This window comes from Podarcis melisellensis (assembly GCF_964234715.1).
Source record: "Podarcis melisellensis genome assembly, chromosome: 11".
Classification (NCBI taxonomy): Eukaryota; Metazoa; Chordata; class Lepidosauria; order Squamata; family Lacertidae; genus Podarcis; species Podarcis melisellensis.
The window spans coordinates 39,323,252-39,350,989 of NC_138543.1; the positions used below are offsets into that span (position 1 = coordinate 39,323,252).

The 27,738-nt window shown below is 45.5% G+C and overlaps 2 protein-coding genes across 2 annotated transcripts in view; both read left to right on the forward strand.

Annotated features, from left to right (window-relative positions):
- DEPDC1B (DEP domain containing 1B) overlaps positions 1 to 18,974 on the forward strand; it is a 39,511-nt gene extending 20,537 nt beyond the window's left edge. The window contains exons 7-11 of the mRNA XM_081929805.1: positions 543 to 683; positions 7,057 to 7,223; positions 8,244 to 8,420; positions 13,159 to 13,344; positions 16,928 to 18,974. Of these exons, the coding sequence (XP_081785931.1) occupies positions 543 to 683; positions 7,057 to 7,223; positions 8,244 to 8,420; positions 13,159 to 13,344; positions 16,928 to 17,089 (833 nt within the window). The 3' untranslated portion in view covers positions 17,090 to 18,974. The remainder of the gene's footprint in view (positions 1 to 542; positions 684 to 7,056; positions 7,224 to 8,243; positions 8,421 to 13,158; positions 13,345 to 16,927) is intronic.
- Positions 18,975 to 26,635: 7,661 nt separating this feature from the next.
- PDE4D (phosphodiesterase 4D) overlaps positions 26,636 to 27,738 on the forward strand; it is a 650,804-nt gene continuing 649,701 nt past the window's right edge. Inside the window, exon 1 of the mRNA XM_081929693.1 lies at positions 26,636 to 26,653. The gene's annotated coding sequence lies outside the window, so the exon portion shown is untranslated. The remainder of the gene's footprint in view (positions 26,654 to 27,738) is intronic.

Sequence of the window (27,738 nt, forward strand, 5' to 3'; positions counted from 1 at the left end):
GCCAGAGTACTTGCCATTAGGTCCTCCTCACATTGCCATCCTAAAGGGGAAAGTAATACTGAGAAGCAGCATCTCTGCCAACCCAATTTGTTGTGGAGAATTCACTGGGGCAGGGTTTGTTCTGTGTACGGTGTATAAGAGTTTAATGTGTATATGGGGTTATATGAAGGGTTAAGCTTGAAACACTAAGTGCCCATTGATTCATTGAAGTTCTTTAGTTGCGTAAGACTGGTCTGGCGGAAAGCTGGGCTCTTGCATCGAGTTGGAGGGTTGTACAATTTCATTTCTGATTGGCTTTCAGGGTAGAAATCTTTGGTTACTCATTGGTCAAAAAAAAAGTGTTCTGAGGAGGAGGCAGAATTCTAGCCTACTCCGATCTGATGAATGTCACACATTTCCCCCCCTCCTGTCAAATAATTTGTCCATTTCCTCTTTGCTCTCGTGGACACACCAATACTGAGTAGAAATGTAATTGTTAATAATGTCTGTCGGCCAGCACAAGCCATTCATTTCTTCTCTGTCCTTTGCCCCCATCACAATAGGGCCCAGGTGTCCGGATCTGAAACAACCGACATACTCAGGATTTGAAAGAGATGTCTTCAGAACCATAGCGGATTACTACGGCCACATGAAGGAGCCTCTTCTCACTTTCCAGTTTTTTGATCTCTTCGTCAATGTTCTAGGTAAGAACTCTTTCCCTCTGGAGGTCTGTCACTCTTTGACTATTTCCTCCCTGTTTTTTTAAACTTGTAAAGATGTGTCTCTTCAACCAGAATGGGATTTCCCTGAAGTTGTTGGTTAGTCAGGCTGAGAGAACTGTTGAGTCACAGAATGACCAGCCAATGTCTTCTCCAACCTTCTCCAGATGTAGTCCAAAACATCTGGAGGGCACCTGCTTGGCAAATCCTGGTCAGTGGGGATGCTTTATTGCCCTCCTGTTTAAAGTTAATAGTTTTATGGCTGTAGATTGCTTGAAGAAAAGTAGAAGTAGCTGCTGTTTATTTGGGGACCCTGATAATACAGGCTCAGAAGCTTCTACTTATATTCCAGCAAAAGTAGGTAAAGGCCCCCTTCAGACCTCCCGTACCCAGTGTGGGAAGGTTGGGGGGACTGAGCAGGCAGGAAGGTTTTGGGGTAGTGACAGGGGGTGGGGTTACTTGCAGCCCTGGGCCTGCTGCACATGTCAAATTCAGACATAATGCTTGAGTGGCAGTTGTTCGTGTCTCTGGCGCGAGCTGTTTTTACCTTGTTGTGTTCTAAGTATTATAAACCACTGTGGAATTTGGAGGTGATGGGTGGTATGAAAATTTGAATAAATATATAAATAGTTTGAATAAATAAATAAATTTCCTCTTTGGAACACAAACAGATAACAAATTAAGATTGCACAGGTGAGTTTTCGGGGAGCAATAAATCCAGCAAATAATGAGGAGCAAATGTTCATTAGCAAGCTCTAGAACAAGAAATGTACACATCTGGTAGTGAACAAGCAAGCAAATAATAAAAAAAAAGTACAAAAAATCAATATTGAGCATTTCGCCGTCGTCCTTTTATTTGCAGCCTCCAAAGGGAGCCCAGAGCAGCTAACCTTGTACAAAAACGAACGCAATAGCAAAATGAAAACACTATAAACTATTCGTTTATTTAAAACATGCCTGTATCACCTCCTGTGGCAAGTCTTGATGCGCTATGCAACAATATTAAAATATTAAAAAATCTTATAATAGAGTGAGGCTGAGTAACAGAGAAGGCCTAGGAGCCCAAATGGATGTTTTTAAATGACATCTGGACGTCATTGGTGGTCTCCTAAACTCAGACGGAAAATGGATCCGTCAAAAAGGCCCGCTTTCTAGTGGCTCCTAGCCATGGTACCATAGCCTGCGCCATGACCAGGAGGGCCTCGTCCCCCATAATGACTGAGTAAGACAGGAGTAGGGAACCTCAGGCCTGAGGGGCAATGAGACCCTGCAGACCTCCGTGCCTGGCCCTTGGGGCTCTCCCTAGCTCCCATCTCACCTTCCCTAAGTCATGCCCCTCATTGCCTCTGCTCCATGACCTCTTCAAGCGTTCTTGCCTGGCTGGAACATGCTCTTGAGGCAATTGGTCTCCTCAGGCACAATAAGAAGTCAAGAGTTTTCATTTCGTTTATGGCTTATATCCTGGTCTCCCTTTTCAGGGTAAGCCCAAAGCTAATAAAACAAAAACGGCAGCCTCATTAATAAAAAATAATAATTCAATCACCTGTTTATCTGAATATGTATAAACCACGCTTACATAGGAAACGTAGCAAGGCAGCGTACAACACAAAGCCACTGTAACATTGGTAAAAGTGTTACCAAGTCTAGAACGCTGTCGCCACCAAGCCAATCAAGAGACAGTGGGTGGTAGGGTAAAAAGAGTTAATTAAAAGCTGCAACAGTGAGTCTCAGCAGAATATCTCAAAAAGACTGAGCCTAGAGATCACAAAGCATTTACATCATTGTAGCAAGCACACAAATGTATGATTTCTTGCGTCACTGGGGAAATCCAGCCAGATGGGCGGGGTATAAATAATTTAAAAAAAAATTATTACTATTACTTTTACTATTGCTATTAGCTAGGAATGTGCGTGGACAAAGCATGCTTAAGTTCTCTTCTTGGCTACAGAATAATTACTTCCTACCCCTTATCTTGAATTCAGGCCAGCCCAGGCGTAACTGGCCTTGTAGTTGCAGCAGTGGGAACATCTTGTACTTGTGACTGCGAATGTGTTTATGCAGACTCAGGGTTCAGCTGCATTTGTGATGTGTAGACTTCAGCATTATGGCACCTCTGAGTTATTGCACCCAGGTATCAGAAATATGTGCTGCATAAACAGACTGTGAGAGAACATGAGCAAAGATGTGGGCTGGGCTGGGCTGACTGTGGGTCCTGACATCTGGCCCCAGGTTATGGGATCCAGCTGGGATCAACAAAAACTAGTTGATTTTTTTTAATTAAAAAGTCAATTCCAAAGACAGTTTGGAATTCCAGCTGAACAGTGCCATCTTTGAAATACGTGTGACGGAAAATGAGGATGTCTCCCACTGTTCTTCTGTCCGTGAAAAGCTCCACAGGAGGGAGGACCTGCCACACTAAAAGCTCAGTGCCTCATAAAGGCTGACTGAACTTCAGGGGCATTTGGGAGCATTTGGGTAGTGGCCTGTCGAAGGATCTCAGCAACTGAGGTGGGACACTACTGGCATATTAGCAGTACATGTGAAAAGGATCTAGGGGTCTTAGTGGACCACAAGCTTAACATTGTTGACAGTGTGATGCAGCAGCCAAAAAAGCTAATTCTATTCTTGGCTGCATCAATGGAAGTCTAGTGTCCAGATCAAGGGAAGTAATAGTACCACTCTATTTTGCCTTGGTCAGACCACAGCTGGAATACCGTGCCCAGTTCTGGGCACCGCAATTTAAGAAGGATGTTGACAAGCTGGAACACGTGCAGAGGAGGGCAACCAAGATGGTCAAGGGTCTGGAAGCCAAGCCTTATGAGGAATGGTTGTAGGAGCTGGGTATTTTTAGCTTGGAAAAGAGGATACTGAGAGGAGATATGATTGTTGTTGGTGGTGTTTAGTCGTTTAGTCGTGTCCAACTCTTCGTGACCCTATGGACCAGAGCACTCCAGGCACTCCTGTCTTCCACTGCCTCCCGCAGTTTGGTCAAACTCATGTTAACAGCTTCAAGAACACTGTCCAACCATCTCGTTCCTCTGTTGTCCCCTTCTCCTTGTGCCCTCCATCTTTCCCAACATCAGGGTCTTTTCCAGGGGGAGATATGATAGCCATCTTCAAATATATTAAGGGCTGTCACGTGGAAGAGGGAGCAAGCTTGTTTTCTCCTTCTCTGGAGGGCAGGACTTAAACCAGTGGCTTCAAGTTGCAAGAAAGGAGATTCTGACTAAACATCAGGAAGATTTCTGACAATAAGAGTTGTTTTACAGTGGAACGGACTTCATCGGAAGGTGGTCGACTCTCCTTCCTTGAAAGGTTGGGTGGCCACCTGTCATGGATGCTTTAGCTGAGATTCCTGCATGACTGGGGTTGGACTAGATGACCCTTGGAGGGGTACCTTCCAATTCTGCAATTTTAAGATTCCGTAAGCAATCAGGCAACTTCGAGGTGCTTTGGGCCCAAGTTGTTTAGGGCTTTGTGAATTACCATGAGACCCTTTCTCACTCCCAATGCCCCTGGAAGAACACTGCCAGTGCCCCACTAGGTTTTTCCAGCCACTCTGGGCGGCTTCCAGAGGAATATAAAACACAATAAATCATACGGACGTGAAGGGTGTCACTCTGTGTGGAGAGGGGGATTGGTTGCCCCAGGTCTCATGTAGGTGTAAAGTTACTCCACTGCTGGAGGCATGGCTATGGTTTGAAAGGAAGAACTTTGACCTGGGATTTCTCCCAAGCCTGGAAATGAAACCTCTTTTCAGGGAGGCAGTGCAGATGAGAAGAGCAGAAAGGTTGCAGCTACTGCGGTTTTCTTGAAACTCTAGTAATCTACTGCATCCTGAACATGGTTATGTTAATTCCCCAAAGATATAACTGTTAAAGTCAGAGTTTACCAGTCGTGAACGACCGTGTTTACTATCTCAGCAGATGTTTTGAAATTCAAGTTTGCAGTGATGTGGGAACTGAATCATTTCCTAGTGATTCAGAGCTGCTGCCATTTGTCTTTGCCTGAAACCGCAAATTTATTTGGCGGTTCGCACTCAGCCCTGGGAGTGAACCCTGAGCTACTGGATTTGTCACAAATGCACAACAATTTTGCCGCCTTCTCCAACACCTGTGCAGGAAGCCAAGCTCCAGCACACCATTTTATTCCAGAACATATGCAGTTATTGCTAATTATCCTTGCAAGGGGCCAGGGCAGTTGCCACCACTCCTGGCCAGGTACAGGGCGGTAGTCCATGCACGTAGCTTCTCTCTGGGAGATTGTCAAAAGAGATTAAAACTTTTGCATCGTGTTTTCATTTTTTGCACTGGCTGTGAGCTAGGCAGAATCTAGAGCAGGGATGGGGAAATGGTTCATCAGGCAACCATGTGCTGCTCATGCAGTTTGAAATCAAAGGCACAGTGATTTGCAATCCCCAGTGATTAGCCCCATGCACAGTACTCTATACAAGCCCCAGCAAGACTCATGCTCTACCATAGTGAGTTCATATATTGCTCAGTTGTAGGGCCAGGGCATTTAGCATGGCCAGAACAATCTTGTGAGCCAAATGAGGAAGCCTGCAACCTTAATTAGGCCAGTTCAGCTGATTTCAAGGTTATGAGTACCTAGAATATGCTAGGCTCGGCGATCTATCAGTGCAGGGCAGCAATGTTATGGATTGAACCTCAAAACCATTTACCACTGAAGAAGAGTTTGGATTTGACATCCCACTTTATCACTACCCAAAGAAGTCTCAAAGCGGTTAACATTCCCTTCCTCCCCCACAACAAACACTCTGTGAGGTGAGTGGGGCTGAGAGACTTCAGAGAAGTGTGACTGGCCCAAGGTCACCCAGCAGCTGCATGTGGAGGAGCAGAGACGCGAACCCGGTTCCCCAGATTACGAGTCTACTGCTCTTAACCACTACACCACACTAGCTCTGGAAGCCACACTGGGCTATAGGAGTGAAAACTTAGGCTTTTATAGAATTTATTTTATGTTGTCTCTGCTAATATGACTTTGAAACTTCATTATGTTTGACTTGAGTGAGGTTACAGGGAACCAAGCAGAGGGCCTTCTCGGTAGTGGCGCCTGCCCTGTGGAACGCCCTCCTATCAGATGTCAAGGGAATAAACAGCTTTCCGACTTTTAGAAGATATCTGAAGGCAGCCCTATTTAGGGAAGTTTTTAATGTTTGAAGTTTTATTCTGTTTTTAATGGTCTGTTGGAAGCCGCCCAGAGTGGCTGGCGAAACCCAGCCAGATAGGCAGAGTAGAAATAAATTATCATCATCATCATCATCATCATCATCATCGTCCTCATCATTATTATTATTTCACATGCAGTTGGCAGAGTTTGGCTTGCATTCTCCATCAATTAGAGATTTCAGTGTTGAAATAAAAAAAAAGATGTATGAAGGATACGTTTGTGAATTGTACATATAATTTTTAGAGGTATATGTACTATATATGCTTTTTATGGTTAGTCTGCTGGCTTGCTGACATTTCATTTTGGCTGAAATTAATGTCCCCTTTATATAGCTCTCTCTCTCACACACCCCTTAAAACCTGTTGGATAAGAGTTTGACTGGAAAGCTAAATGGTATGTTTGGAATGGGATGTGAGATTTATGTACATTAGTATCTTGAGAATTCTTCATGGTAATTATTATATATAGTAGCATCTATATGCAAAGAACAGGTGTGTCTAGATCCTGCCCTGAAGGGGCCTACAATCTAAAAGAGGTGCAGGGAAACCACAGAGAAAGGCGGCAACAGAGGGCAGTGAAAGCGGGAGATGAATTATGTACTTAACTTCTGTGATGGACAGACCTTGGGTCATCTTCCTGCAGACCCAGAAGAGACTGGGTGGAGTGTCAGCCAATCAGGAGGGAGAGAAAAGTTAAGAGAGAGAACCTGTTAGCAAAACTGACAGATAAGGCTTGGTTGGAGCCTAGACTTGACTTGCATGTTGCCCTGAGAGATACTGCTGGTCTCTTATGGTTATAGGACTGAGAGAAGGCCTTGGACTCAAATTCTCCTTCCTTCTCCTCTCTTCAGGGTCACAAAGTTCCCTCCCGGCCTTTCAACAATAGATAATAATAATAATAATAATAATAATAATAATAATAATGTTTCTTCTGTGCCCTGGCACTCACCGTGGTTAAAGCTAATGAGGTTTCTCACTGCAAATAGCCAGAGCTTGAGCTGATTTGCAAACTATGGTTAACAAGGCGATTCTGGTTTCTGGTAAACATAGAATAGTGTGCCAGTAGGTGTCTTGCCTGCAAGAATTAGACTCCCTCCCCCCTTTGGAAAATAAGCTATGAGAAGCGTCTGGCATTGAAGTGTGCTCTCCTGCCATGTTCTCCGACCCAGGTCTCCTGCAGAAAGAGAAGCTGGCCATTGAAGCTCTGCGGGTTTGCTGCCTCCTCCTTCCGCCAGCGAACCGCCGAAAGCTGCAGCTGCTGATGACTCTGTTGGCCAGGATTGGCTCAAATAAAGATTTGCCACCCCTCTCAGATACAGTCGGGACGAGAACGCTGGTGAGTGTCTTCTGGGAACTGAGAGACCGAGCTGGGCTTGCGAAATCTTCCTGGAATTGCTTTGGGGGAAAGACTATCCTTAGTTACAAAAAAGAAAGCAGCAAAGTATTTAACCGAGGGTGTGGCGTGGAAGTTCTCCCTTTCTCTGCCTGCGTAACATGAATCACCAGGTTGCAACCTGCAGCAGACGCTGTGTGTTTGATAGAGCTGACAAGAGTTAGCAGCTGTGGGTTCTCCCACCCAGTTCCCATCACTGCCCTCTGTCTGTCTCTCTCCCCACGCATTTCCTGCTGCACAGCATCAGACATACTGTGTGCTGCAAGGAGTGGGAGCTGATAGGGAAGGGCAGGACAGGGGGAGGAATCTCTCCTCCAGTTTTGTTGGTGCTCATTCTCAGGTTGCAGCCTGGCTTTCACCTTGCCTTCTCTAGGAAACCTCTCCCCTCCCCCTCCCCAGTGGCAGCTTCTGTCTTGTTCAGCTGTTGACAATTCTGGAGGCAGGTCTTCAATGGCACCAGCACTGAACAAAAGTGCTCAGCCATCTTTGAGGGTGGATGGGACCAGGAAGCCCAGGGGTTCAGCAGGTGTTTGATGGGGATCCGCTGGTGGATCTCTGGCTCATGTACAGTAGGTAGACAAAAATGTCTCAAATAGCTTTTTTAAAAAATGACTCCCCTAATGCACATTAGGCGGCTGAAATGAAGAAAACTTGGAGGTAGCCAGGAATGTTGTTGTGCGTCAAAGGTCTGTGAGCTGCGATTGGTCCTGAAAGTTGAAAGAAACACCTGGGCTCAGCAGCTGCTCAGAGGCACCCTGCTGTTTAATTCAAAGTGTACATCTTTTGCACCTGGGTCCTATTGGTGGATTTGGGGGGTTCTAGTCAAGAACAAAGTACCTCCTGAAAATCTGAAGTCTGTGCTCCCTTGTTGCAAGCCACTTTGAGAGTGTTTGGTATGGCAAGAATAGGGAGGACCCATGAATAAGAAAGTGTTGTTGTGATAACCAGTCTTCTTTGTTTCAGATGGTTCAGTCCTTTTCTCGCTGCATTCTTTGCTCCAAGGATGATGTGGACTTGGATGAGCTTCTGGCTGCTAAACTGGTGTCATTCTTGATGGACAAATCTCAAGAGATCTTAAGCGTACCTTGTGCCCTGAAAGCTAAAATAGAGGAGCATGTAGCTCATCTCCAAAGGGTCCAGGTGAGACCTGTAGAACATAAATGTCTGCTCCCCAACTCAGTTCTTTATTACCTTCTTAAAACCAAACCAGTTCTTCTCATGCAACAAATAAAGTGACATGTAGCTATAATCCAATAAGCATTTGTGGTTCGAGGGCCCGACCCCCGCGAAGTGAAATGAAGACACAAGGACACATGATATAAGGTTAATGGGCTAGAAAAGGCCACAACTTTATTGATTACAGCAATGAAAAGGTATTGGCTTAGGCATTGGATCGAAACAAGTGGGTTTATTCACCAGGGGTTCATCACCTGTTGATGCTAATTCAACTATAGGCTCACCCCTGCTGTCACCGCGGGTCGTGCCATGGCCTCCCGCCAAGCAGGCATCGGACAGAATACACGACCGCCAGATTCCTTTAACGGAATACCCCTAAAAATTGAAGGCATAGGCGATGGCCACACCTAGCACTTCGACACACCACAACACATTATTCCAATGCCTAACCTACCCACCAATACCACAAAAGTTGTGACGATTGCTACGAGGTAGGCAAAAAAACCAAAAAGCCTAGTGCCAAATGGAAAAACTCCTACCAGGCCCCCCGGGCAACCAGGGCGACCAACCTAAGGTCCATAGCAAGGCCAATGACCTAAGCCCTAACTAAAAGGGAGTGGAGGGTGGGTGACTCGTGATGGGACGACGACGAGGAATGAGGAATGAGGCCAGGGAAAGGCTGACGCTGCAGCAAAAGGCTGCTGAACACGCCCCCACCGCGGCACCTGGTTGGGTAGCCACCGGGGGGCGTGAGCACCAGCCAGGTGAGCTGGAGGCAGGGGGCAACGCCCCCTGCTGGGCGGTGCTCGGGCTCCCGCCCACAACCACTCCCCTCTCTTTCAGGGAGGAGAGTCTTTGTGGTTCGAGGGCCCGACCCCCGCGAAGTGAAATGAAGACACAAGGACACATGATATAAGGTTAATGGGCTAGAAAAGGCCACAACTTCTCGTGATGGGACGACGACGAGGAATGAGGAATGAGGCCAGGGAAAGGCTGACGCTGCAGCAAAAGGCTGCTGAACACGCCCCCACCGCGGCACCTGGTTGGGTAGCCACCGGGGGGCGTGAGCACCAGCCAGGTGAGCTGGAGGCAGGGGGCAACGCCCCCTGCTGGGCGGTGCTCGGGCTCCCGCCCACAACCACTCCCCTCTCTTTCAGGGAGGAGAGTCTTTATCAGGGAGTAAGCACCACTGAATTGAGTGGGTCTTATTTCTGAGCATTTGTACTGTTAAGGTTGCTGTTCTAGAATTGCTACATTTCTTGTTTGTTTTGCCCATATTTTCAATTTCCAGACTTTGGCCATTAATGCCTGTGAGCCTCTTGACCATCTGTGGGCAGCAGGCAGCTCTTTCAGGCCTTTCTTATAGCCTGCTGCAGATTGCCCAACCAAGGCTCCACTATCAAAATAACCCCATACTAGCATTTCCCCATGGCCTGCCAAACAGCTGGGGGCAGGGGGAAAGGATGAAGGAATCATATTTGCAAGGGACAGCAGAGGCACGTGATGGCATAACTAAGATTCCATCCTACACCTTCCGGTTGCCCAGCTGATTTGGTAACGGGAACAACCGGCAGGGCTTGTGCTCCCTCATGCTTCTTGGTTGCTTCCAGTTCAGTCAGTTGGACGTGGGGTGGGAGGTAGGGTACAAGGTTGGATGAGGAGGAAGGGCACATGTGTGACAGTGTGCAGGGAAAAGGCTGTGTGTGAAAGAGAAGTGGACCAGGGGTGAAGACCCCACCTTCCAGCGACACATTTAAAATGCCATAGAATGTTAATCATCCCAAGGCCTGGTTGAATGAAGGCTCCAGGCATCCCTGAGGAGAGCATTCCATGAACTGGGAGTCACCACAGAAAAGGCCCATTCTCATTTTGCTGCCCTCCAGACCTCTTGTTGGAGAGGCACATGAAGAAGGGCCTCAGATGATGATGGCAGGGTCCACCCCTCTCCTCATGTTCCCACAACACAAGTGACCCATGCAGGGCTCCCTTTCCCCTGCCCTTGAGTGTGCCCAGAGGAGGGGAACCAGGATAGAACCAAGTTTTGTGAGGATCAGTTGAAAGATTTGGGCCTGTTTAGCTTAGAGAAAAGAAGGCAAAGGGGAGACACAATAGCAGTCTTAAAATATCAGAAGGGCTGCCTCGCAGAAGATGGCACAATTTCCGAGCACAATTCAAAGTGTTGGTGCTGACCTTTAAAGCCCTAAACGGCCTCGGTCCAGTATATCTGAAGGAGCGTCTCCTCCCCCATCGTTCTGCCCGGACACTGAGGTCCAGCTCCAAGGGCCTTCTGGCGGTTCCCTCACTGCGGGAGGCCAAGTTACAGGGAACCAGGCAGAGGGCCTTCTCGGTAGTGGCACCCGCCCTGTGGAAAGCCCTCCCATCAGATGTCAAAGCGATAAACAACTACCTGACATTCAGAAGACATCTGAAGGCAGCCCTGTTCAGGGAAGTTTTTAATATGTGACATTTTAGTGTATTTTTCATCTTTGTTGGAAGCCGCCCAGAGTGGCTGGGGAAACCCAGCCAGATTGGGGGGGGGGGTACAAATAATAAATTATTATTATTATTATTATTATTATTATTATTATTATTATTATTATTGCTCCAGACAAGAACCAGTGCATAGAAGTTGGCAGGGAAGCAGGTGCCAGCGCCAACACTAATAGCGGAAACTGCTTTAACAGTGGAACAGACTGGCTTCGGAGGGGTTTTGGTGCACTCTCCTTTGCTGGAGGTGTTTAAGCAGAGGTTGGATGGCTGTCTGCCAGGGATGCAGTAGCTGCATTCTGTGTTGTGGATCCTGAATTGACCACGAAGTTGCACTGGATGGGGAGCCTCCAGCCTGCAGGCCAGTCATGGTGTCATAGGCTGGCTGGCTGCAGAGGAGCGGAAGGAGGCACCAGCTTTGGTGGTGGGATGACAATGAAGGAGCAGACTGGGAGGAGGAGGTGTCGGAAGCAGAAGAGGTAACAGGGTTTAGTGAGCAGGGAGAGGCTGTGGCAGAGAGCAGTTTAGACTCCCAGGCTGAAGCGGAGGCTGGGAAGGGGTGGAGTCAGGCTGCTGAAGAATCCAAGGTGCGACCCCTAAAAAGACAGAAATGAAAAGAGCAGAACAGAGATTGGTTGTGCGCCAACACATTTTACGATTGCTTGGAAAACACCCCGGAGAGGAGGAGCCTTAGAAAGGGGTGGGATAGTGGGGACCTTCAGTCTTCATAACTGCCTCATTGCGGCAAGTCCTATTGGGAAGTCCCTGGAATCACTAGGCCTGAGCTGTTTTGGATTCTTTGAATAAATAGTTACGGTAACTTAGTTTTTTAAAAAATATTTTAAAATATTTAATAAATAGTTAACCTTGTTTTTTATTGCTGACTTACGCTTGACTCAGGCTCCTGACACTTGGCGGCCCACCAGCCTTCCCCGTTTGGGGCTACAAGGCCGTTTGGTGCCAAACATAGCCACTCACCCCTTCACCTGACATCACACAGGTGAAAGCTGGGCTTGCCCAAGCTCCCAAAGCACCCGGCAGCCAGCTGGTTGTTAGGAGCCTCGGAAGCACCACACAAAGCCCGAACCCAGTGGTAAGCAGGATCACAGCGGGTGGCACTGTGGTCTAAACCACTGATCTTCTTGGGTTTGCCGATCGGAAGGTCAGTGGTTAGAATCCACACAACGGAGTGAGCTCCCGTTGCTCTGTCCCAGCTCCTGCCAACCTAGCAGTTCGAAAGCATGCCAGTGCAAGTAAATTAATCACTCTGGCTGGAAGGTAAACGGCGTTTTCGTGTGCTCTGGCTTCCGTCATGGTGTTCTGTTGTGCCGGAAGCGGTTTAGTCATGCTGGCCACATGACCTGGAAAGTTGTCTGTGGACAAACGCCGGTTCCCTTGGCCTGAAAGAGAGATGAGCGCTGCAACCCCATAGTCGCCTTTGACTGGACTTAACTGTCCAGGGGTCCTTTACCTTTCTACCTTTACTTACTCTCCTTTCACCTCAGCTGAACTCGCTTAGCGCTGGGCCTTGCCTTATTTATCTTGTGCCCATCAAGTGGTGGGAAGATGGAGGAAACAACTGCTTTGCCAGCCCTCTACTGGAAATTCCCATGCAAGGAATTTTCACAGGTGGGTGGCAGTGCTTACCTGTCAACTTTGGCCCACAGGGCTGATCCGTAGAGCCAAAAAGTCCTCCCATCCCAGTCCTGGACCTTGGAAGCGCCTTTCTAATCCTTTAATCCTTTGGCATCACCTGCAACACAAGATGAAAATAACTCATCCAGTGGCATCTACCCACAAGCCAAGATGCAAATGTCTTTCTCACACAATTTATTTTTTACTATTACTCCTGCATTTGTGTGCTGCTTTTCAACCGTGTCCCCAAAGCGGCTTACAACATCCGTTCTGAAAAGCTAAGATGAAAGGTGCAGTTAATAAAACGCAGCACAAAAGACAAGGCGATTTCTAAAATGAGCGTAGGTCCCTGTGGAGAGAGGCCTGGCAAAATAAAAATATTTAGCTTCTCCTGCATCTCTCTTGCAAGAGGGAATTTGACAAGCAAGCGATAGCACCTAAAGGTCCTGCAGTGGTGGTTGTGTATATCCCCTGATCTCAAATCATAACCATCGAGAGAGGCGTGCACAAAAGATTTTATCCTGGGATACCAAAATTTAAGCTCCTTTTCTCAGCATACCTCACACCTGTTCTCACACAGATAAAATATCCAGGAGCTGATGCAGATTCGACCTTGCCTGCACCGTCGTTTTGTCATCAGATCAGCGCAGATGAGTTTGAACACCAAAGAACAAATGGCTGCCAAGAACCCTTGGTAGGTTTGTTGGAAGAAATTGCGATGAATCGGGAGATGTCCATCAAGGAGAAGAAGAAAAAGTTGAAGCAGGTAAAATAAATGGTCAAAATTTCTCTTTTAAAGCTTTCCTGTTCACATTGTTCCCCACCCCCAAAAAAGGATTTTGATGTGATATTTACTCTTATCTGTCATGGGGAATGGTAAATAGTCATCTTCCGGTCTTCGTTTCTTCCTCTGTCCCTTCTATCTCTCGCCTTTGAATCTGCTTGTGTTGGTTCTGATCCTGTAAACTCACTGGAAGATTTTCATGGCAATGAGAACATCTGCAAATATTTGTGTGACAAGAGCACACGTATTGCATATGTAAATAGTCTCACCAGTGCTACAGAAAAAAAACCCTTGATGTTTGTAAAGGGAAACATTTACAAAGCAGGGGTGGTTTAGGGACCAGGGATCTCCACCCCTGCTCTCTTTACATGAGACCAGGATCCTGGTCCTGGCAGGTTTCCCAGTCATTTTTCAAGCACCTCACCCCCACAACAAACACAGCTCTGTATGTGTGTGGGCCCTGTACGGAATTTAGAATTGTTTTAAAAATCGCTTCTTTATTCCATTTATATCCCACCTTTTTCCTCCAAGGAGCTCAGGGTAGCATACATGCTTTCCACAACAACCCTCCGAGGTAGGATAGACTGTGACTGGCCCAAGGTCACCCAGTGAACTTTATGGCTGAATTGGAACTGGAGCTCTGGTCTTTCAGGCACGGACAGGAATTTTTCTGGCAGGAGAAGGCAGGCTAATTTCTCCCTCACACACAGATGAGAAGAATATGTACATTTTGTCTCATACCTCAGCTCTACAAGTGCCAGTTCTTCTGGTCTGGGTTTGCCTCTTCCCTTTTGGATGCTTATGCATTGCAGGGCTTGGACTAAGGTGATCAGCTATACAATTCTGTGACTCTGTTCTCCCAGTCTGACACGCCTAAGTACTACACCATGCTGGTTCTAATTAATGCACGTAGTTTTGTATCCATAATTAAAATATATCATAAACAGGGCTATTAAAACAGTGTTACAGTTGCAACAACAGTAAAAGCAAGAGGTTCAATTCAGGAGACTAGGAGGAGGATAGGTATGTCTTCAAGAGTTGGTGGAATTTCAATACCAAAGTGGTGTGCTCTATTTTAGCAGGGAGAACATTTCACAACACTGGTGCCACCAACAGAAAAAAACCTGCTTCTGTGTCCTCACACGCCTGATAGCCTTCAAGATGTGGCAAAACCAACTAGGTTCCATTTGTTAACCATAATACCCTCTCTAGACATAATAGGCCTCCTGGTTCACATGACAGTATGGGATGTCATTATCGTAAGGTCCCTAAATATAGGCTTGCCTAGCAGAAATGTTATACCAATTTATGGTTTAAATGCAGTTTGTGTGGTGTTAAATAACACACCGTCCTTTCATGGCTGAGACGTCATCAGTTACAAACTTGAGGGTAGTGAAAATGTGGAACTTCTCCAGAATGAGGCAGTTTAAAAATGGTTTAATTCCCCTTTTAGGGCTCACAGCCCTCAGAAGGCAGCTTAAAGGACTTGAAAATACAGTGGTGCCTCACAAGACGAAATTAATTCGTTCCGCAAGTTTTTTCTTCTTGCGAGTTTTTCGTCTTGCGAAGCACGGTTTCCCATAGGAATGCATTGAAAATCAATTAATGCGTTCCTATGGAGACCGCTTGCCAGGCTGGCGGTGCGGAGAAGGGCTTTTCTCCCCACCGCAAGCCTTCAGGACAGGTACGGGAACAGAGGGGAAGGCGCGCAGCGCTCCTCCTCTGTTCCCGGGGCTTGCGGTGGGAGGAGGGTTTTTCCTCCCCACGCCAACATTCAGAACAGCATTCTGAAAGTTGGCGGTGGGAAGGAAAACCCTCCTCCCACCGCAAGTCTTCAGGACAGCCATCCAAAGGCTGGCGTGGGGAGAAGGTCTCTCCGCCCCACCGCCAGCCTTCGGAGCAGCCATCCCAAGGCTGGCGACGGGAGGAGGTCTCTCCGCCCCACCGCCAGCCTTCGGAGCAGCCATCCCAAGACTGGCGGCGGGAGGAGGTCTCTCCGCCCCACCGCCAGCCTTCGGAGGAGGTCCGAGGACAGTGGGGAAGACGCGCTGCGCTTCCCCACTGTCCCGGAGATTTCCCTATGGGCTTTCATCTTGCGAAGGAAGCCCATAGGGAAATTCGTTTTGCGAAGCGCCTCCAAAACGGAAAACCCTTTCGTCTAGCGGGTTTTCCGTCTTGCGAGGCGTTTGTCTTGCGGGGCACCACTGTACAGGTGAGAGCCGGAAAGGGTCCACCACCTTTTGTGTGGGACAAGGGTTAAGATGCCCCTCTGATAGTATGTTTCTTTTTTATGCTTTTTCCTCTTTGTTTTCTTTCCTTCTTTTATGTTTTAGTGTGTTTTGTTTTCTCTTCTATTTTTATTTAGATTAGTTTGGCTTTTATTGTATTGTACGTTGAAAAGTTTCACATTGAATTTTTTTAAAAAAGAAAATACAGTTACAACAGACACACACACACACACACACACTGAAAAATTAACAGCTAAATGTATTTCTGAGTACAAACTATTTAGCCAAATGCAGACTTGTATAAACATGTTTTAAAGGTTGGTTGTTTTTTAAAAAAGAGACCAGCAATGGTGAGGCCACACACACCTCCCTGGGGAAGAAATTCAAAGGGTGTTGCCATTGAGAAATCCCTATAAGCTCTTGCTGGAGGCCCAGAGAGGAGGCTTTCAGATGCTTGGGCCAGCTCATACAGGTGTATTGGTCCTTCAGATAACATCCCCCAGATGTTATCATTTTAAAGTCAGCACTTTAAAATGGGGGGAAATGGGTGACCAAGTTAACCAGTACACAAGAGGTGAGATAAGATAAGTATGCCCAACTTTTGCAAAGGTTCCCACTACCACATTGCTCCGCAGTTTCAGTTTCCAAATCCTCTGCAAGAGCAGCTTCAGGCACAGTATTACTGTAATCTAAGATGGATTTAACCAGGGGGTGGATCACAGTGGCTAGGACTGTTTTTCCGAAACTGGGCTGCACTACTGACCTAGCCCTTGCCAGTCAAAAGCACTCTCGGCAAGCAACATCACCTGCACCTCCCTTGTACCTTTTCACAGACTGTAGTGTCACCCCATCATAATCAGATTCAAATCCCCATGCAGATTAGCAGATTTCCCCAGCTGCAGTACTTTCCTCTTATCTGGATACAGATCCAGCTTTTTGAGTCCTCTTTCATCTCAGTACTGCCCCCAGATGGCTCAAGGTCTCACCTGCCTCCCTAGAATTAAATGATGGAAGTTTAACTGCATGCCATCTGTATATTGATGAAGCCTCAGCCCAAACCTCTAAATAACTTCTCCCAGCAGCTTTCTGTAGATGTTGAAAGGCACGAGGGGACGAGATGGGACCCCAGATGTTAGTGAGCAAAGAGTGGAACAAATGTCTCCCAGCACAGCACTGTTATGCAGTTAAGTTCCTCTTCCATAATGTTTGGCAAGAGATGAACGCATTCCCCCCCCCCCTTGTAGTCAGAGACTGGACATGTTCTGCTTGAATAAGCAAGTCACTTTCAAATGGCCTGAATAAATTCATTAGCTAATCTTTGCATGCTTCCTTTTTAGTTTCAGAAATCCTATCCTGAGGTGTACAAGGAGCGATTTCCTACTCCTGAAAGTGAAGCAGTTCTGTTTCCAGAAAAAAGCAAACAGAGACCACTGTTGTTGGGGTGGGCGTTTAAAAAGCCTTTCCAGCCTTTTCAAAGAACAAGAAGCTTACGGATGTAAGACTCTGAATGAACTGCATCTCATTAATGACCAGGTTTGTGAATCTGGTACAGCTGGAATTTCGTTGACTACTGAAATCACATTGAACGAGGGAAAAGAATTCTGGGCAGCAAGCTGCTGTGCTGAGCCATTATCAGTATTTTCTTTTGTAAATCTACTCAGTTGGAGCCAGACTTAGCTATGCTTAAAGTTGACCCATGGAAAACAAGGGGACAAATTAGTCATGATTTCAATAGGCCTATGGTAATGACTAAAGTCTGGATCCAAGCCTTTGTGTTTCTTTCTTTTTGTAAGCAATGAGCTGGTTTGATGTTCATATCTCAACAACATAAGATCAGAACAAACTTTTTGGCTGTGCATGCTGTCCCTTTTGCTTCTCCCTTCAAACGAGCTATAACCAAACAAGGAAGCCTAAGTAAACCATAGTTTTCCATTTTATCTGAACTGGGGAGCTGTGGAACTTCGGAAGAGGCTGGGATCTTAAACTAGGGTTTGAAGTTTATTCAATATCCTGGCTATTTTCAAGGGTGGTTAATTAAAGACTCCATGCTTTAATGACACAAAGGGGGAAGAGTGAAGGGGTTGTGTTCATGGGATAAATGCTCATTTATATACCAGTTACTACTTGGAGTGAACTGGTTGACATGACACTAAGCCAAACCATGCCTTAGCATGAGCTCATGTGCCTGAGGGTTCCTGGAGAGAAAACTGACCACTGTCCTTCTCTGCTGCTGCTGCTGCTGCTCTGAGCATGCCATAATTTAGTGTGTCATCTGAACCCAGGTTCATGGTTTGTCTCCTCTAGGCAAACTATGAGCTGGAAACTTAAGAAGAAGCATTGAGTGGTTTGCCTGGAGTGCAGTGGCAGCAATCTCTCTGGAAACCTTCGTTCTTATATATTTTGTGCTAAACTTTGGAAAGCCTTAAAAGAAGCCTAAACTACTGTGTATATAGGCAATGTCGAATTTCTGAAGGGTGTAAAGTACTGTAATTACTTGAATGAACCCGAAACACTGGATAATTGTACTAGCTGTAGATCAGATAGTTAATTAAACTTTGTACTACTGATTTCAACAACAGGCTTGTGTTCTTGGTCACAGGCATGATGAAGAACAGCCATTTCAGAAAGGGACCTCAAGGTGCAGGATAATGCTTTCAGGTGCTCTACATGTGATCTCGATTGTAGAGCTAGACCAATCATGGAGAAATATTTTGGTCTTAGTTGGCGGGGGGGGGGGATGGGACAGGGAGCGTTGTGGTTCCCCCTGCCTCTTGCTTGCGCAGCTACTGGTGTTTTTTTGCCACAGTCTGGAAAGTTTGCCTCCATCGCTTTCTACAGTTCTTCCTCTCACGAACTCCTGCATTCTTTCTCGCGCATGTAGGGCTTCTGTGGGTGCTGTCCTTGGGGAGAAGATGGCCACACACTTGAAACAATTCTATTGCTACAGAGACACCGCTTCCAGTTTGTACCTTTTGGTGCAGAAAACCCAACAGGAGCATGTCATGACTGATGAATGGGATCCAGCTCCTCTAAGCTGGCATTCCTAACATAAAGACATGCAGTTTTTATCCTGCTTCCACACCGCCAAGGTGCTCAGGCCCACAAACATGTGTCGTCTCCCCCCCCAAAAAACCTTTATCATTGCAACAGCCCTGTGAGGTAGGTTAGGCTGAGAGAGAGAGAGAGAGAGAGAGAGAGAGAGAGAACACACGCAAGCAATAGGTCCAAGGTCACCTAATGAGTTTCATGGTTGAGCACTAACTTGAATGTGGATCCTTCAGCTCTGTCTCTGTGTGTTCATACTGTAAATGTAACACTTTTGAATGTACCCCAAGATGCTGCACTTCTGAAACATTTCAAGGAATAAATCTTCCATGGTTTAAAGGATTTTTGCTTCAGGCCCATTTTTATCTCACACTTCATGGGAGGGAGAATATCCTGCTGAACTTTGTTGGCTTGCTTAGACAAAACTTGCAGCTGGTCCCCCTCGAGCTGAGCCATCCCTGCACTCCTAAGCACATATTTTAGAAATTAACTCTGTTGATTTACTTCCAGGTAAACTTAGCGCTGAGTTGCAATGGAGGCAGAGGAACCAACGTCATTTACAATATAGCAATTTTGTGAATAAGCTTTTTTTTTTAGAAACCCCTTGCTCGCTGGATAAGGGACTCAAAGCAATTTCTTCAGCCTCTTTTCAGTGTGTCATTGTGTTCAGTAGCTCGAGGCGTGATACCAAAACATTACCCCCTACTCGGCACAAATCCCAACTTGATTTACTGACAAGAGGCACTACAAGAGGGCATGTGCTATTCCATTGAATATTTCTACCTGCTAGAAAACTGACCCACGGCAAAGATCTATTTTCACTTATTATTGGATGGTTTGCCTCCTCTCTCCCATTCCATGGTAGGTCACTCACTTTTTCCTGAGAATGAGTCTTCCCTTTAAAGGTCTGTTGCAGGAAGAGAGGAACCTGTGGTCCTCTAGATGTTGCTGGACTCTCAAAATCTGTCAGCTCCAGTCAACACAGCCAATGGTCTGGGATGATAGAAGTTGGGAGTGCAACAGCGTCTGGAGGACCACAGGTTCCCTATCTACCATCTAGTCCAGTGTCCCAAACTTGGGTCTCCAGCTGTTTTTGGACTATAGTTCCCATCATCCCCGACCACTGATCTTGCTAGCGAGGCATGATGGGAGTTGTAGTTCAAAAAGTAGCCGGAGACCCAAGTTTGGGAAACACTGATCTAGTCTATCCAACAGTGGCTTAAGACTAGCAGAAAGCCTTCTGCAAGGCAAAAGGGGTAGGGAGAAAGAGAAAAGGAGAGAGAGAGAAAATTTATTGTGGCACCTATAAGGCTAATAGATTTCTTGTTGCAGCAGCTTGTTGTCAAAAGATTGTGTCTGACAGCAAACAGGGCACAACCGGCCCTCTGGAATTTGTTTTGCTATGGGTATTAACTTCTGTATGAGAGAAATTAGTTTTCTGCTGGCCACTAGGCTTGTCAGGCCCTGCTCAAACCAGCACAAGGATGTTGGGACTGGCTGAAGCTCTAGAAGCACCCAATATGGTAGGAGGTAATATTGTAAGTCTCTTTGCGTCTGATGTTCTCTTCTGTTCCCCCGCCATCTCCGTCTTTATAATCATTTTGTTTCCAGGTGTGCTAAATGCTGTCTTGGCATCTTTGGCGAACCTGGCGCTTAACGTCATCATGATCTATTGCAAAGGTCCATCGTTGGGTTACTTATAATGCTGATGTGTCAAGAAAATTATGTAAGCAGGAGCCGTCACATGGCACTTCCAGTTCATTGATTCAGGGAATAGTTGCTGGCCAGAGGCTCTCTTTACGTGATTAACCTCCTGTGCAATGTCAGTTTTTTTGCCCCAGAATACGTTGGCTGTGAACCTGCATGATGGAACGAGGGAGGATGCTTTTGAAGCTCAATCTCAAATATAGGTATGTATATTTTTGGTTTATTTTGAGGAGTTCTGTTCAGTGCATGAAAATTTACGGTGCAATCAAAACTCTTTCCAGCAGAGGTCAGTCCCGTGGCAGCTCACAGTAGCAACTAAAGTAGAGATGTGCGTGCATAACCTCAATGAAAGAGGTAGAAGCTACATACATAGTGGCATCGCTTAGCTTTCTGATGCCCTGAGCTACTAATATATTTGGTATTTAGAGACTGAAAGTGGGGGGGGGGGGAAAGATATTCCTTGCCACTTGTTTAAGAGTGGTCACTCCTCATTATAACATTTCGGTTTATTTTTAACATCTTATTTATGTATCACAGAAATAGTCCTAGGCTACAAAAAAGCTTTAATTAAAAATAACAAAATATTAACCAGCTGCAGAATAAGTTGTGCCTCAAAATGCAGCTGTGGTTCCTGCATTGCAGAGGGTGGGGCTCGATGACCTTTGGAATCCCTTCCAGCTCTTGATGCTATGATGTTTAAAACGATAAATAGAAAAACAGGCTTTCAGGCATTTAGAATGTTATTTATTTATTTATTTGCTTGCTTGCTTGCGGCCCTTTTATGTAAAGTGTAAATGATTCTATACATGCTTACTGAGAAGTAAGCCCCACTGAGTTCAATAGGTGTTACTAGAGATAGAGGAGAAAGAAAAGTCTGCCTATGTCGGTAACAAAGATATGTAAAGGTAAAGGTACCCCTGCCCGTACGGGCCAGTCTTGACAGACTCTAGGGTTGTGCGCTCATCTCACTCTATAGGCCGGGAGCCAGCGCTGTCCGCAGACACTTCCGGGTCACGTGGCCAGCGTGACAAGCTGCATCTGGCGAGCCAGCGCAACACACGGAAACGCCGTTTACCTTCCCACTAGTAAGCGGTCCCTATTTATCTACTTGCAACCGGGGGTGCTTTCGAACTGCTAGGTTGGCAGGCGCTGGGACCGAACGACGGGAGCGCACCCCGCCGCGGGGATTTGAACCGCTGACCATGCGATCGGCAAGTCCTAGGCGCTGAGGTTTTACCCGCGTCCCTGTAACAAAGATATGTAATGTAATGCAAATATGTAATGCATTAATAATGGGTAGACTTACAGATTTTAACGCACAAACACCACATTTTGTTTGTTGCCTCGTCTGCTTTGCATTATTAGGGAAAACACTACTTATAATAAAACAATTCATTTATTTATTCCTGGCTGTTCCACGGATGCAATCAATTTTACGTTGGCCTTGTTGAGAACGCTGTCTCTTGGCCAGCCGTAAACAATGTTCTCAGGGGAGGTGGAAGGTGTTGCAATTTGTTTTGATGCTGAGTACACAAATACTTCCGTTGCTTGTCTTATTAGCACATACGCTCTCGACCTTGCCGTCCTTTCCTCCCGCTATACGGCTCATTAGGATAAGAAGCTTTTTATCAAGTACCTACAGCATCATAAAAACAAGGTCATTGTGGAGATGACATCAATAGATAACAACACTCAGATGTAATTGACTCTCTCCAAGTTTTGAAGAGGAAATTGGTACAGGCCGATTTGGCGGCAGGGAAACTTCCTCGCATGAAGGTCTGTATTTTAAGTTTACCACCATCTGATTGCTACGGTTATTCAAGTGGATTTTATTTCTTTTTTTATTTATGTTGGGGGAGGGTAGTTTGATCCCGAAGAGGACTGGGAAGAGCACAGTTAGCTGGAGCTGGGGAGCATCCTAGTGGAGATTGGGAAAGCATCATTGGGACATGACCAAGAAGGGTCAGGGAAGGAGCATGGAAGATGGTGAGTTAGTTCCTGAGGAGGGACCAAGCTCTAGTGACACAGGACACAGCTAGTCAGATCCCTCCTGTCATAGAACCACCTCCAGCACACCCCCTTGGGAGGCCGCTGAGATCGAATCTGACGCCAAACAGGCATTGACTCCATCTCCACCTCCTAGGACACAGAGACACCAGAACTGACACAAACGGCCCAGCTGTAGTTTCTGTTTGCTTGCCCCGTCTTGGGATTCTGGCTGGCATAAGGAAGGTGCAGGAAGCATGTTATTTGATGGATCAACACTTTAGCTTGCTCCCGGACGTGTATTCTCCTGCACTCCTGCTGTACCTTGTAATTGTGCCTTGCTTATGCACAGCTCTGATTTAAGCATTAAAGTCTTTGGCAGAAACCTTTGGGAGTTTGAGTTCTTCATCTGGCAGTGAGGGCCAGGACAATATTGATTGAATTTACATCCTTTGCTTCCTCCCACAAATCCAAGAGCTTTCCTGTCTTCCTAACAGCCCCACAGCTACAGATGAGCTGATCTTCCCTGTTTATTTACTTTGTTGTTCCATGCATATTTTAATGGGGATTTATTGTATTTTAATTGTAAACTGCTGAGGAAATGTGGGGAACTGAATTTAAAATGGAACAGGATGTTCCATCCCATCCTACACCTTGTGTTGAAAGGGGGAAATAGTTGCAGGGACAGAGGCTGTCTGGTACAAGGATCTCATGATTACAGTCAGAATATTTATGAATCGTGCATTCCATCAACGTTTCTTAAGTCCTTACTTATGAGCAGGAAAGGACATCCCTCATCATTCAAAACTGTTCATTGCTCAGATTTACTGACAGTTTGCTTTTGATCACTGCTATTAGTCATTCACTTTACATACAAGAAACCATTTGGAATTCAGCTCTTGAATAATTTGCTGCAGCAACCGGGCTTTGGGACAATTACAAAGAAAATGGTTTGAGAATTGGAGCCTTACGACCCGCCTTATGTGCATTGATTCAAGAGCATGCCCTACTGTTTTCATTGCGATTGCAGTCCTAGGATGACCTGGGTGAGTCCCATTGAAACAAATGGACACTATGTGACATTGATCCCTGGTTGGTTATGATCTTGGAGTATCGATTTTCTCATGGAGTGTGATGGAAATTTGAATCCAGATAAGTACAAAATGTTGAAAATGGTTCTCCCTTTTCGTATATCTAGATTGTGTGGGGTGGAGTAGGGATGGATGTGGGTGGGCCTCTTCAGATGTAGCAATTTATTCCCATAGGCTGACTTCTCATAGAATTGTAGAGTTGGAAGGGACCCCGAGGGCAATCTAGTCCAACCCCCTGCAATGCAGGAATCTTTTGCCCAACATGGGGCTTGAACCCACAACCCTGAGATTAAGAGTCTTGTGCTCTACAAACTGAGCTAGCCTTCTCAAGTAATCCTGTGATGCTATATGCATAGAAAAGTACATCACATCTTTCACTTAGCTTTGACACTGAGATTTATAAGGATGGGTGAATCTGTCAATTTCAGTTTTTGAAATCCTCTTTTTTTTAGTCCTCATGAAAGCCCTCATGTGATTTTTCTCCCAATATATACTTTTTAGTTTGCAATTTTGCATAATCTACAGTTTCCTCATATATAATGCTTTTTCGTCTGTTACTTTCATAAATATATGCATTTTAAGGCATGCTTTATCTAGTATATGCATTTTATTCAATACATTACTTGTTTGGAGAAGGGCAAATTTTGATGGGTGTTTGTGTTCTAGTTTGTATATTGTTTCAGAAAGTGTGTAATAGGTAGATTTGCCTTTAAATGAAAACTGAATCACATTTCTGCCCCAGTTCTAGATTTGAATGGGCTCAGCAAGAATCTCAAAGCCCCTGTGTACATACTCATCTTCAGACCTTTACACTGAAAATCAGTCTTCGTATAACTACTATGTGTCTGTACTTAAAAAGACCACTCTCTGGTGTCTTGTCCACCCCACTTCTCCCCATCCAGCAGCAGGGAGCAAAAACCACACAGAGAGAGTCCTCTGGAATCCTTACCTGCCTCTATTAGCAAGTGAAAGGAAATATCTAGAAATGGAGAGGGATGACTCACATATTGGAGTCCTTGGACAATGCACCCATTGAGACTATTTTTAAAATAATATATAATTTAAAGAAACCCAGCACGGAACCCATCCCATACGTTGTGGAAACGAGACCAAACAAAACAAAACATTATGCAAGAGTCGATCTTGTTCCAGGTCTAGGCTTATTATAATTAAGCATAAATACTTAAAAGGTCAACAGACTTGAATCCTTTCCTCCTTCTTGTCAGATACTTTAGCTGAACATTTATTTTAAAGGCAAAAGGGATGGACTGTTCAACTGCAACACCTATAAGGGGCAGAGGATGTGGCTGGGATCCAAAGAAGGAGGCCCAAGCACACCTGGACCACTCCTTTCAGATGCAGCAATGATGACTTCAGAGGAAGGGCCGTAGGTAGCTCAGTGGTAGAGCATCAGCCATGTCCCAGGTTCAAGGCTCAGCATCTCCAGAAAAGGCTGAAATGTTGGAGAGCTGTTGCCAGTCAGTGTGGACAACACTGAGCTAGATTGACCAGCAGTATAAGACTGTGAGGAATGTTGAAGCAAGAGTTTTGGTGCCAAACTGGTTTTCAGATGTCATGCAGTACAATCAGACGTTCCTGTTGAAGAAGCTCAGCCTACGACTGAGCAGGACGTAAGGAAAGGCTTACAAAGCAAAACAAAAGCATTATCTTTATTTTAAAATTCCTCCATCAGAAGTTGGCTTAAGGGAAGGCTCCAGACACTTTAAGAATTACCATGCTTTTCCTTTCCTGTTTATAAACGTTTGAGGACTTTAATAAAAATAAATAAATCACCCACCAAAGTATCTTCCTCATGTAAGGAGCAATGTAATAACAGAGGTCTGGTCACATTGACAGTAAGATTACAGAAGAATCCACTGACCCAAGCCTGCAGAACAACCAAAAGTTAGCTATTTTGCCACTCCATGATTTCAGTAGGAGAGTTAGGCTGAACTCCTTGCCACGTTTACATGAAAGTATATTCTTGCTGGCCACAAGGTGGGTGGGGTTGCTTTCAAGTAATCATGCATGGGCTTGCACTGTAAAGCATATTCATTTTATTTGTATGTATTATATGTTTACTTCCCTCCCAGCAACAACATATTGACATTCTTAATCACTTATTTTTGTTTTTAGTTTTTAAAAAGCTACAGTTCCCCGAGTGGTTTAACAAACAATGCTGCTTCCCAGGGAACTCTGTGAATTGTACTATGTGAGAGGAATAGGGGCCTTTTAACAACTCTCAGCACCCTAACAAACTACAGTTCCCAGAATTCTTTGGGGGAAGCCATGGCAGTTTAGAGCTAAACGGCCTCGGTCCAGTATACCTGAAGGAGCGTCTCCACCCCCACTGTTCTGCCCGGACGCTGAGGTCCAGCGCCGAGGGCCTTCTGGTGGCTCCCTCATTGCGAGAAGCAAAGCTACAGGGAACCAGGCAGAGGGCCTTCTCGGTAATGGCGCCCGCCCTGTGGAATGCCCTTCCAGCAGATGTCAAAGTGATAAACAACTACCTGACATTCAGAAGACATCTTAAGGCAGCCCTGTTCAGGGAAGTTTTTAACGTGTGATATTTTACTGTATTTTTGGTTTCTGTGGAAGCTGCCCAGAGTGGGCAGGGTATAAATAATAAATAATTATAATAATTAATAAAGTGGTATTATAGCATTTTAAATGGATGGTGTGATTGTGGCCTTGTTGGGCCTTCCTTTTCTTCCAAGCCTCTGATTGGTTCTCAGAACCAGAAGTCACCTGTATTCCTTTTCCTTAATTATTACAGCTGCCTCAGTGACTCTAACAAAGAGAACCACCCTGCAGTAACAATATATGCTGTAGTTGAGCCAGAGGGGTTGGCAAGCTTTCAGTAAGAACTGCTACTTAACAAAGGAACTTAATCTTTGCTTTAATAGAAACCAAAACTGAGGCCTAGAGCTTCTAACAGCAGCCAGCCATCCTATCAAATACACAGACAACATCCAGGAGTGACATCTTTCTCTCTTGCCTCTGGAAGGCGGAAGGCCCCTCCTACAGCTATGAACTTGTTCCTTTTCCCTGCACCATTGCATGTGCTTTGTCACAACACAGACAATAAACAAATTGACTCCTGCACAGTGAGCATCTTTCTGAAGCAAGCAATTTTCAGAATAAAAGCAGCAGAAAAGCACAGGTGAACAAGTATCCCATCAAGCTCTCATTTTAGCAACTGTCTTCCTTTAACATTTTCCAGGATGTGAAAAGGTGAGTGGGAAAACACCTGAAAAATATAGAATATTGATGAATGAGGAATGCATTTCTGTGCTTTGCTGATATACACTATTGGATATGCTATTGAAAAAAACAGTGTTGTGTTTCGTCACACATATTTGACCTGCCACTTTGATATTGTTTGGTTTGTTTTGCTAGGGTTACATGATAAAATTTTAAACCATAACGCTGTTCTGAGTTTGAGAGGTGGGGTCAGTCTGGATGATACCCTGAGTCCCTTCTAGTTATTGGAATCCTGTATCTGTGAGAGTAGAATGTATAAGAACAAGCTTGCTAAGCCAGTTCTGTTATTAAGGTAATGCCTTTGGTTAGTTAGTTAAGTAGCATAAACAAAGAAGCTGTTCTGTGCCCTAGAACAAATGGGTGGGCCTTCCCCCCAACCTCTGCTCACTCAGCAGTTAGGTAGGAGAGCAAAAGCCACTGCTGTTGATATGGGCTGGAAGCAGGCCTGAAACAGGAGACATGGACATTCTTGATCTGTACTGGGCTTTGGGGCTCCCCTGGAAGCTTAGTGGGGAAGCAAGATCTCCTGGGGTGTTAATGCTTAGAGCCCCTCCATCTTGTTCTCGGGTTGTATATATGTGTAAATAAAACAATATACAGTGGTACCTCGGGTTACATATGCTTCAAGTTACATACGCTTCAGGTTACACACTCCGCTAACCTAGAAATAGTGCTTCAGGTTAAGAACTTTGCTTCAGGATGAGAACAGAAATCGGGCTCCGGCAGTGTGGCGGCAGCAGGAGGCCCCATTAGCTAAAGTGGTGCTTCAGGTTAAGAACAGTTTCAGGTTAAGTATGGACTTCCGGAACAAATTAAGTACTTAACCCGAGGTACCACGGTATCCTAAACACACAACAGAACGAACTTCATTCTAATGAAACCGAACCCTGGGTAAGCATACCTGGAATCTCTCACTGCTCGGAGATTGGGGCTTTGTTTTGCTAGGTTATAAAGTAATGTGTTGTGGTTCTATATGACATTGTTCTCAGTTCATCAATAGCCTTTCTTTCATGTAAAAAAAAAAAAGTGCAAGAAGACTAATAAACTTGAAATCA